The 12,987-nt window shown below is 22.0% G+C and overlaps 1 protein-coding gene across 2 annotated transcripts in view; it reads left to right on the top strand.

Moving 5' to 3' along the window:
* Window positions 1-12,987, top strand: part of LOC122852522 (pre-rRNA 2'-O-ribose RNA methyltransferase FTSJ3) — a 67,428-nt gene that overhangs the window by 16,188 nt on the left and 38,253 nt on the right. For both annotated transcript variants that reach the window (XM_044152385.1, XM_044152386.1), the window contains exon 4: window positions 713-783. In XM_044152385.1, coding sequence (XP_044008320.1) covers window positions 713-783 — 71 coding nt within the window. The remainder of the gene's footprint in view (window positions 1-712; window positions 784-12,987) is intronic.

The raw sequence follows: 12,987 nt of genomic DNA, 5'->3' as shown, positions 1-12,987 counted from the left end.
GCATATGTATATGAATATGTCTCAAGGTGTAATAAAATTTTGTAGGGCATGTAAAAGAAATAAAAGTAGAACATGACCCGAAAATAAAAACCAATTGATGATACAATATTATTCAGATTATTGCGTGACTATTGTTGCTTGGGTCTAAAGGTCAAAGAAATTTGTTGTCCCACATTTTTACTAGAATAAATATACATTTCTAATAAATAAATATTTATACTCAAAATTTTAATATAATAATTAAAAAAAAAAAATAAATATTTTATTAGAATTTTAATTGATCTTTTTTTTTTTTTTAAATAAAATTTATATTGAGTTATTTGAAAATTAATTTATAAGACAGTTTTAAAGGTATCAAAGTGGGTAATTAGGTCAGAGATAAACCGAGACGATTTTATCCTTGGTTCAATTTCTATATGTGTATTGAAATGTTTGAAAATTTATATTTTATTTCTTCAACTTAAAGCTCAAATTGACATTGAAATAATAAAAAATAATAAATTTACGGGTCAAATTATTTAATGGTAATTAGATCCATGTGTCGATTAATTTTTTTCTTCTTTTATTTTTTTTTTGTTATGTTTTTATTGAGCTAGACAATCTATAATTATTATTTTTTAATGAAGCTTTTATTTTTTTTTACATTTCATATATGTATTAATTTTAAAATAATATATAAATTATTAATTTTTTATTTCAATTATTGTTGCAGATAATGTGAATTTCAAGTGGACAAGCCAACAAGCTGGATCAACTTCAACTCCATCATTGACTGGAATAATGGTAAGCTTAGAAATTTTTTTAAATTTATTTTATTTCAATTTTCAGTTGACCAGTTCGATTACTTTTCTTTCTTGTATTTAAAATATTTATAATATAAATTATATTTTTTAGTTTTCTTATAAAGAAAATATAAAAATTATAATACCCCAGTGAAAACTTTAACTCTCCCGCCTCCATAAAATTGTGACAGTGGATTATTGTGTGATTTAAGATAAACCTATTTTGCGAAAGCAAAGCTGAGTCAATTAGAAATTGTGAATTAGAAACTTGCATACTGGTAAAATGATTGTGGGTGAAATGTCGAGATTAATATGACAATATATAAAAAAATAAACACCTATATATTAATTATATAAAATTAAGGTCAAAGGTCCTGAATAAAATTATTATTTTTTTCTTTTAAGTTGAATATTAATAAAGAAAAAGTTTCTAGATATATTATTACAATCAAAGCAAACTGCATGATGATATTTGCATTAAACCACACAGATGACTTTGAATAGTATATATAATGTGACTTTCACTTTCTCCATGGATCTTGATATATTGTGGCCCAATTCTCGACCCAGAAGATTCATAAACGAGAAAGTCAAATGTTTTCACATTGTATTTCCTCAATAAGTGAAATTTTATTTCTTATAAACTTTCAATTTCTATTTGCAATTTTATTTTTAACTTGATATTATTTTATTTTTTCCAATAATCATGATATTGTTGTCTCAAAAATGATTGTTGACTATTTCAACAATTTGTCTTAATATTTTAACAACTTATTATCGTAAAATAAGTATCTAAATATCCCAGTAAAATTCTTTTACATCTTGAGTAAGTTTAATTCAAGGGCATCGACATAGAGTTGAAAGAAAAAATATATTTAAAAACTTTTAAATTTCTCTTTTTGAAGGTTACGTATATATCTACAAAAAAAAAAAAAAAAAAAGTATATATTTAATTTATTATTTAACAAATTTTTTATAAAATAAATATCGAGTTAAAAAATTTTAAGTATATACTGATTTAAACGAAATGAAATTGAAAGAAAAAAAAAATTTCTAGGGTGACAACAATTTGCGGTGTCCGGTTAGTTGAAATCGATATATATATGTGTGTTTTATAAATTTTTTAATAAAACATTATGGGGAAATAATAAAGTCAGGGTCAACTGACCACGGAATCATACACTGTAGAAATGTGGTATTATATACCCGCACCCATCCTGTATATGCGAGACATAAAGGAAGCATTGGTGCAAGCAACACTAAAAAAAAAAATAAATATATATGTTTACACAAAAAAAATCATAAAATTATAAAAAATACATATATTTATAAAATACAATAATAAAAATAAAATAAATAATAGAAAAGAAAGGTAAATTCCAAATTAAACGGTTTAGGCTTTTTTTAAAAATTAATCAATTACAAAATGATTTTTTTTTTTAATACTAACATCCTGTCTGAGACAATAATTTATTCAATCGACTCTAAATCATTTTTTTTTACTTTGAATAATTATAATTATAATGTCTATATTTATAATTTTTAAACAATTGTTTTTTTTTTCTTTTTATTTCGTTCATAATTATTAGTAAATTAAAATTACTTTCACGTTTATATTTTTGCATTAAAATTAAAGCTTTCTTTTGTTTTTAATTTTACGATGAAAAATAAACATAATAATAGACACTTTATGATTTTTTTTATTGTTTAGAATGATTAAAAAAAAAAAAAATGTCTGTGCTCCATTTACAAATACTAAGATTAGTTTTTTTTTTTTTTTCTTGTTCAACTCATACTTGGATGTTGTATAGAATTTCACCAAGCAACGGCCCAATGATGTCTGTTTTATTTATCAGCTAAAAGAGCCTTGACACCTTAATGTAATAGAAATTTTTTTTTTATTTTTTTTTTATACAAGATCCATATGGATCTCGTATAGAATATTGCACGTGGGTTTTAGTGTTTCACATATCGTCGGGTCGTAAGTCTACAGTTGTTGAGGGATTAGCTTTTAGCTTCACATAATATTTCTATTGTGCGTATATACATCTTACATTTTATTATTTAATATTAAACAATAATAATAATACAATAAAAATCCAAAAGCTTTTAAATTTTCTACCTTACGAATAAACCACAAAATAAAATAGATGCAAAACGTTATAAATTATATTTTAAAAAATTAAAAAACAATGTTTTAAACATTTAAAAAAAAATTTATAACATAAAATTTACCACAAGAGACATTTGTTATAAAGTTATAATTGAAAAATTTTTATGCAATTTAAAATATAATTTACATACAATTAAACCAAGAAAATAAAAATAAATAAAAACAATATGATGATACTGTTTTGTTTGTCAGCGAAGAGTAAGAAAGAAAAAAAAAAAAAATAGGATATAAATATAAAATAATATAATAAATTTTCTAAAATAAAATAAAAAAAAATTTTTATATACTTTTGTTGTCACCTGTTGTATTTATTAACGAAGGCCGTATTACACGTGCGATCAAAAATAACATTACAATTATTATTCGCGTAAAACCAGTTTCCGGAATATTCAAGTTTCTATATAACATATTTATACGTTGCGTAATTTTATGATTGTGTATTTACACATATAAATTTGCGGTGATCCACTGTTCCGTTATTTTCTCACTTTCATATTAATCCTCTGAAAGTTATGCATGTATAGTTTTATAACTACAATTACCATTGTTGATTCTATATAATCTTTAAACAAAAAAAAAAAACAAATATTTTTTCTTACAAATGACCCCGATGTACTTGTTCAACCTTGCACAGCATCAAGGTGTTTAATTACTAATTACAGTAAGCTATAAAAATTAATAACAATGAAAAAAAAGAAGAAAAATTATATACATTTTTTTTTTAAATTAAATGAAAATATTTATATTAAAATTTATTGATCATGACCTTGACTTGAGTTCGTTACAACTTTGTATTAATATAATTGAACGCTTGATTAAATTATAGATTTTTTTTTTAATATTCTTCTTCGTTTTTTAATTTTCATTTTTTTCACGAATGAATTGACACCTTGGATATCATCGATGACCTGACACTGACCACTGAACTGACCCTGTTCCGTTTATTCATTTATCAATATGTGTGTGTTTATTGTCAGTATATAATATAGCTCATGGAAGAATAATAACATTGTCTTTTTAATTCTATGATGTTGTGATTTGACCTTGTTTTATTGATGGTCCTTATATACCTTGTAATCAATAATTATATATATATATTTTTTTGTGACGTTATTCAATATTACTTTACATAGTTTAATACCGTTATCCCTTTCACTCTCAATTAATATACACTTACATCAATTTGTCCTTCGTTAAATTTATAAATTAAATTTTATATATGAACAAGTGTATTTTTATATTTGCAAATCATTAATTAATGCATATAAATAGTATAATATTTATTTTATATTTTTTAATTTTTATATTTATTTATTTCATTTTTGTATTTAAAAATATAAAATAGTTTATATGTATTTTAAATATTATTATTCAATGAATGAACGAGAAAAATATGATTTTTTTTTTTAACTTTTGATTGATTTTTAAGAATGAAAAATGAAATAAAGCTTTTTATTTGTTTGAGCAAGTATATTATATTTTTGATCATATATAATGTATTATTGTGAGACTAGAATAGCTAATTTGACCAATCAGTTTGACAAACAGATGACTCAAGAATATAAAGGTGATCATAATTGTCACAATTTGTATTTAAATGAGATATAGTTTGTCCTTGGTTGTACTTGTCAAGTAATAACATACAATCAAATTGATAACTTGATTCGCATAAGACGATTGAAATGAGAATTTTATTAGTAAAAAAAAAAAAATGATTCATATTTTTGATGATGCTGTGATGATGATGATGACCTTCAAATAATTAATTATCTAATAAAAAATTTAATTCAAAATATTTATTTAAATATCCTATTTTCTTATTTTTAATAAATGATTTATGAAACGGTCGGTATAAATTATATGGGTCTTTTAATAATTTAGATATAAAAATTTTTTAAACACGCATACTTGAGTCACGCAATATGAAGATGCAATTTTTACATGCACAATATGTGTTGAGCTTTTATAATAAAATTAAAATATCAATGAAGTATAATGAAAATGAAAATCGACTTGAAAATATATTTATTTAATAATAATTAAACGTCAAGAAGAAAAAATATTTAGATGTTCGTTTTACTTTTAGCAAGATAATGATTCAAAGAAAAAAAATAATTATCAATTAGCTTTTTTTACTGGGAAATTATCAGAGCTTTTAATTTAATCTATTTTTTTTTTTTTTTTTTTATGAATCAAATTGTCAAGTTTTTAATTTGATTGACACATTTTATAATTATATATGCAGATTGATATTTAATTATAATATTATCATTCAAAATTCGAAAATAAATGGTAGTTATCAATGCACAGTCAGATTTATTTTAAAAAAAAATCTAAAATAGTTTAAATTTTTTATAATAAGAAGGATGATAATTATTACTAAATGTTTTACTTTACAAATGACATCTCAGTGACTCTATAAAAAATTAAATTTTCATGACAGCTTGATTATCATAAATAAATTATAAAAAAATAAAATAATTATGTTTTTCAATATAATAAACGTAATTTTTCCTCCCGGAAATAAAATATCAATATCATTCTGCAAACATCATAAACGTATATACCCACAATTCTCATTTTAATTATTGATAATATATACATTTGTTTTTATTTAAAATATTTTTCATTAAACCACGTCATAGTTTTGAAATTAAACGGATCATATTTTTATAGTATAAAGAGATTTAAAAATAAAATATTTCCAAGAATTATTCTTATTAAATCAACAATAATTTTTTAATTAATTTTTATTATTATGTTGACCTTTTATTACAAATATCAACAATCAATTTAATTTCCTTATTTTATATGATTAATCCTTGGAATTGATATTATTATGTTTTAATATATATATTTTTTTTTATATTGACATATCTTTTTTTTTTTTAAATTTATATTTTCCTTAAACTATATATAGTTCATGGCTTTTGAAGGACATAATTTTCATTTGCGTGTGTTGTCAAGGAGACATGAGAATATATTGATAATAATAATGAGTTTTTTTTTTAAGGTTAAAGATAACAATCGTCATTATGATTAGTTGATTTTCATTACAATAGGTAGCATGCATATTGGTGCTCGATATTTGCCTGTTGATAATTTATAATCGAGGACAAAAAAAATATAAAATATATCAACTTGTATAATTTTTTGTCATAAAATTATTATTATTTTTTATAAGGCCAAGTGATAATAAAATAAAAAATTTAAAAATGCTTTAAATTATTTATTAAATAGTAATTTTTTTAATATTCTTTTTGTCAATATTAATTTGTTAAATTTTTAAAATATATTGATTAATTTTACAATCTAAATAAATGACAATGTTGGTTTTTTTTAAATTAATATTTTATTATCATTTTTAATAGAGTTGTTATTGATGAAGTGTCATTGTTGCAACTTTAATATTAAATATTCAACAATTGTAAATTTTATTAAACTTTTTTTTTCATTTTTATATCTATATACTTGATTTTAATCGTCAACAGATAGTGTCACTGTCACTTTTTTTTTTTTTTTCTTTTTTTTTTTTCATCCTTGAACTTGTAATTACGTAGTCTAGGTTGTTTTCATACAGTTATTTTGTGCCAATGCTCGTTGATAACGGATCGACACACATTGCGCAATTTAACAGAGAATTTTTTTTTATTTTCTTTTTCTTTTTAATCCTGTTTAAACGTAAATACGAGTTAAATAAAATTTAAATTAATCTATAATCAATGAATTATCATTTATTTGAATTAATTAATTTGTATTATTTAAGAAGATTATCAAGACAAAATAATGGATTTGATATAAATTTTGGAGGTTATTAATTAAAGCAATAAAATATTTTAAGCTTCCGGAAATTAGGCAAATTCAAGGCTTTCATAAATTTATTTCTGTCGATTCAAAATATTTGACATTGACATTTTTTTTTTTTTTTGTTTCTTAATTGGTCAGTTATTTTTTGATTTAAAAATAAAATATTTATTGTCCGGATCTTTTTATCTGGAGGACAGCAAGTATTTTTAAAAAGTAAAAAATCAAAAATGAACATTGAGATGAGCTTAATCGGAATTTCGATTAATCTTATTTAGAAAAAAAAAAAAAAAAAAAATATCTATAACCTTCACACAAGTCTTGAATATATATATATTTTTTTTTGTATTCTAAAAATTATTTCATATATATATATTATATATGAAAGTGTCACGCGATATAAATTTTTGTTAACATTTTTTGATTCTTTGAAAAAAAATAAATAATAATAATAATAAAGTCTCAAGGTCATCATAAAAACAAAAAATACAAATATGAAAAAAATTTAACAATAAAAAAAAAAGCTGCGAAATTAAATAACAAAGCTGAATAATTTTAAAAAATTTTTTTCAAAGGTTCATATTGGTTTATTTGGCTATATCATATTTTCAATTTTTTATTACACTTTAGCCAGTCAATGGACACGAAAATAGCTATGTAAAATGTCTTTGAAATTCAATCACTATCATCCACGTTGAGAGAAAAAAAAATTTTTGATGAAAAGCCAAAAGATAATAAAATATTCAAAGCTCGTAATATTCATCCTCTCTTGAGCGAAAAAATTGAAGGGAAAATTTGAATTATTTTCTATTTCATCAAAAAATAATGAAAAAAAAAAATAAATACAATATTTTATATATTATACATCAAATGAAAAATATATTAAAATTATAGTCAAGGCAAAGTAAATTGAATAACATTAAATCTGAAATGAAAAAAAAAAAATGAAAAAAAAGTGATACAAACAGACACGTGTCATCCACTGTAAAATAATATAACTATAGCTACAAGTGGTTAGGATGATAAAAATGTTTGTTGATTGACCTTGACCTGCCATGATACGAGCCATACTAAAATCTCTTTATACCCATTTTCCACACTATAAAACTTGTCTCGTTATTAAAAAATTTAGCGTACAAAAAAAAAAAAAAAAAAAAAAAAAAAGACAATCTCATGGATGAACGACTCTGCAAAGTGAGACCTCAAACACAATCTCAGGGTTTATGTTCCGTATTTTTCTTGACTTTTTTTTTTTTAAAAAAAAGCTTTCTTCTCTTTTTTTTAATCTAAATAGATTAAATACACTGTCTTTCTTTGTAAAATATATATGGTAAAATAAAATAAGATAGAATTAATAAACGTGACAAAAAACACTAAAATGTCAAACTTTTTTTTATCAACTAAAGCAATTTTTCCAACTTGCTTTTCTATATAATAAATATATTTATTTCTTTTCATCTCCGAAAATGCGTAGTCTTTATTTTTTTTTTTTTTTTTGTAACAATAAAACGCACGTACGTAAGTAACCTTCAAACTTTGAAGATCAAATGGAAAAAAAAAAAAACTATATTTATCTCACCGATGAGTTCGAGATGAGAATACAATATTGTGTCTTTGTTTGCATCATTTTTTTTTTTGCTTTAATCAAAATTGCTTTTTTTTTTTATCTAGTGTAATTGTTTTGGTATTTTATCTCGTTATTTTTTGAGCTTGCGCTCTTATATTTAGTAAAAAGAAAAAATAATAATAAAAATAATCGAACTCTTGACTGCGTGACCCTGACCCGTACCATTCCATTTATTTTTTGTCCTTGATAAAACTACTTGAATCTATCTGTCATCCATTTCAATAGCTTCACTTAGTTATCAGTAAAGCACGCATGCAATCGAAGCCAAATTATCATTGCTTTATCTATCTCCTCTTCTTGATACTGCTCGCAGCCTGTCTGACCATACATATGTGGTTTCTACTTGATTAACTCGGTCCTCGATAATTAAATGCGGTGATAAAAAAATAACTGACAAATTAATATCCAAGCTAATAATCTCTTGACAAAACAATTTTTTTTAAATAATAAATTATATTATATTTATTTTAAATTTGACGTAATAATTTTAGTTTGTTTTACCGAGGGGCTATTCATTGCATATTTTTCTTGTTTTTCATTTATTTGTTTAACAACAAACGCAAAGCTGGAAAATTATGAAAATTTGTAAATATATAAAACAAAACTCCCTGAATATTATCCATATTTTAAATTTTCACCCGAAACGTTTGTTGTTAAATAAATAAATACAAAATAGGGCTCTTTTTTTAACAGTAATTTTTTAAATTTAATATAAAATGTTAATCAATTTAATAACTGTTTTTTTGTTATTAAAAAAATTTAACTTTTTATTTATATGTGTGATAAAAAAAGGGTAAACTAAAAACATAAAAAATAATGAAAAAAGTTTTTTTTAATACGAGAGAAAAAAACGAAAAATAAAGAGAATTTTTTCTTTTTTTTTTGCTTTGTTTTATTGATATATATATTTTTTTTTGTGATGATCGGATTAGTGGCTTTTTTTTTTTATGTTGTCGATAAAAAAGTGAGAAAAATTGGTTAAGATTGGATATCAGGGATTGTATAAAAACGCCCACAAATTTCATATATACACATATATCTTGAAAATAAAAATTTTTCGTTTCGTAAAATAACTTATTCTTGTGGATGATTTTGACATGGATAATTTTCCAATAATGGAAATGAATAGATGGAAATTTTATCTCGTAAAAATAATAAATAAAAAAAAATGATGTTTAAATTTTCATAATAATATGTATGAGTTATATTTCAAGGGTGTTGGAATAAAAAAAAAAAAAATTTAAAACGTGATTTTTATTTATTAGAGATTTGTTCCAAGATTTCGTTCTTTTTATTTTTTTCTCAATAAGAATTTTTAATCTGTATATTTTTTAATTCAAAAATAATAGTTTATTTCGTTAAAATAAAAATAAAAAATACATTAAATTAATTCTATCATAATTGAAGACCTAAAACACGTAGTAAACTCTCATGATTATAGTTTATTTTTCTATATTTTTTATTTGAACCTGACCTTCATGAAAATACAAATTGTGAAGCTAAAATAAAATCCAGCATAACCCTTGACCTCTATTTAAAAAAGTAAAACTTTTTATTCACATCTTAAATAATAAAAAGTACAATAAAATTCAAGATTATCATAAAAAATGTAAACGACAAATATTATGTCATAAAATTTATTGATAAATTTATATTTTTATTTCTCAATTGTAGATATTTTATAGATAAAAATATATAAAACGTATAAATTAAAATTAATAAGTAATACATAAAATTTGTTAAGCAAATAAATAATAATATTATTAAGTGATGAGTTGTCTAGTTTACGGGGGCTGCATCGATCCAATATATATATATATATATATATATTTAGTATCGCACGCGGTGCAGCAAACCCACGCACCGACCCCATCGACATTGAAAAGCACTCCTGAGGACACTCTGACCTTTGATGATTTTCATGAGCATAAAATACATTTTCTCACTCACTTCTCCTCTTCTTCTATCTACTATCAACATGTATTATCTCTTTCTACCCTCACTTTAACCTTCCCCATATACACGCGTATATATTATAATGAAAATAAGACTTGTCATTTCCCTGGAGATATCAAAGTTCAAACTATATTATGTCCGTAGTAATAATCAAATTTCCGTTTTTAAAATAAAATATATATCTGGAAAATTTACTTCTTTTTTTTTTTTTATCCAAATATATACGTGATAACAAAATGAATAAATCAAAACATAAATTTGTTTTTATTTTTTTTTAATACATATAATAAAAAATTGTCGTAATTAATTTTATTTATTTTAATAAATTAATTTATATTTTTATCTTTTTTTTTTTAAAAAAAAAAAAATGATATTTTGTAGAATGTCGTTTTGCAAATGACTCAGGGATCAAGTGGAGAAGGTTAACTTTCAATTTCCGGTGAGGAAAAAAAATAAATATAGTTTTGATAAATAAAAAAAAATACATACTTATATGATTAGGATATATCTGTTTAGAAAATAAATTGATATACATGAAGTAGCTTTTTTTTTTAAGATTTGAAGGGTTGAAAAAATAAGATAAGATAGGAAAAAGCATAATTGGTTGTAGGGGGCGTGAGATGAGATATAAATATGGAAAAAAAAAATACATAAGTGATTCATTTGGCTTTTATTCGACGCGACAGAATCGTGAATCAGAATGAATCACTGTGCCATACGGTCAGAATAATAGGATTTTGTTACTTTTAAATTATTAGTCGTCAAAAAAATATTTTTATTAAACATCGAGTTGTTTATAAATTAATACAAACGCGTATATATTTAAATTAAAAAAAAATAAAACTGTCATTTCTAATTTTTAAAATAATATCATTCAAAAATTAATCAGGATTAAAATTTTAAAAACAAAAAAACTTAAAAACCAAATTCTTTAATTTTTAATTTTTCACTTTTTTTTATCAAAATCAATTATTATTTTTTATTATGCAATAATACATTGAATAATATAAACCATAAAATTCATAATACCGTCAAAATTGAAAAATAAAAAATAATCCGAAAAAAAAAAAATTGAAAATAATAAATAATGCTAAGCAAAACCTTGACACAAATTTTTATCAAGGCAAACAGTTTACACATCCAGTAGGGAATAAAGAATGAAAATAAAAGAAAGCGCATAAAAAAATAATAAAAATAAATGAATAAAAAATATAATAAAAAAAAAAAAAAAAAAAAAAAAATCGGGTAATGTCGTTGGTTCATTATTCGCTCCATCGTTGCCCTCGGGATTAATTGACCCTGATAAGCAAAATGCTAAATTAGTCGACAAGGATTCACCATTATTTTTTTTTTTTATTATTTTTTTTATTCATCTCTAGTTTGTACAAAGTTTAATTTTTTATGAACTTGAATTCAAATTAATGAATTGAATAAATAATTAACTTGTTAAAAAATCCAAATGACTGTTGATTGACTTACAATTTTTTTCAAGTAGTTTATATCATCCCCTAGATTTTTTATGTTTTATTCTTTTAATATGATTTTTTTGTTAACTATTCACAATGTCGTTCTCCAGGAAACCTTGAACTTCTTGTCCTTCAGGCACACGTGTATGTGTATGTGTAATGGGATTTGTGAAAAAAAAGTTTTTGATAAACGAGAGTTCAATAAAAATACGAATGCGCATCGAGAATTGATAATATTCTATTTAAAAAAATCAATCGAGTTATTTTACTTGATTTCTTTTTTAAATATTTAATTAAATTTAAAAAAAAAAAAAGTCATTTATCAAAAAAAAAAAAAGCTCCTTCAAGTGCTTGTTATTTTTTTTTTTTTTTCCCAACTAAAATAGAAGCAATAAATGTCCTGACAAATCACCAACAATTTACAACTTACAGCCGGAAATTAAGGATTAAATGACCTGCTATTTATCGTTCATATACCAGTTTAAAAAATAAAAAAGTACAAAATAATAAAAATAACATTCGGGTAGGTGTTTAGCCTTGAACTTTTATTCTTCATCCCCCGACCCTCAATTAACTTAAAAATTCAAATCAAACCTTACATAAAATAAATATTATTTATGATAATTGATATTTAATATTTATAAATTTTTATATGACATTATAATTTTATAAAATAAAAAATAAATAATATATATTATTATTGTTTATTTAAATATAATTTACTTGGATTTTATGAGTCGTTTCTAATATCCATATATATATATTCGCATAAAATATTCATAAACATTAAGTACCATAAAAGCACTAAGTAAAAATGAAAAAAATTTAAAATAAAATGCATAGATGCTTTTAGAATTTTTTTATTCACATCATAAATTTAATAATGTGAATGAGTGCAAGTGTATGAGTTAATTAATTTAATATCACACTTTGGTGTGCTTCTAGTGAAAAGCACTTTTGGCATATGATAAAATGATGATCGATAAAATCAACTGGAACCAAATATAAAAAAATTTTTAGCACTCATAAATAATTAATAAAAAAAAATATATTTTAAAGTTTTAAAATAATTATTCATTAAAGTATATTATTATAAAACTAATTTTATATTAATTTTTTTAAATCATTTTTTTAACTTGAATATAATATAAAACAAGAAAAATTTATATAATTTTCCTT

The sequence above is a fragment of the Aphidius gifuensis genome, linkage group LG3 (assembly GCF_014905175.1).
Source record: "Aphidius gifuensis isolate YNYX2018 linkage group LG3, ASM1490517v1, whole genome shotgun sequence".
NCBI classification, from domain to species: Eukaryota; Metazoa; Arthropoda; class Insecta; order Hymenoptera; family Braconidae; genus Aphidius; species Aphidius gifuensis.
The sequence above is the reverse complement of the archived record's forward strand: the minus strand, read 5'-3'. Positions and strand labels throughout refer to the sequence as shown.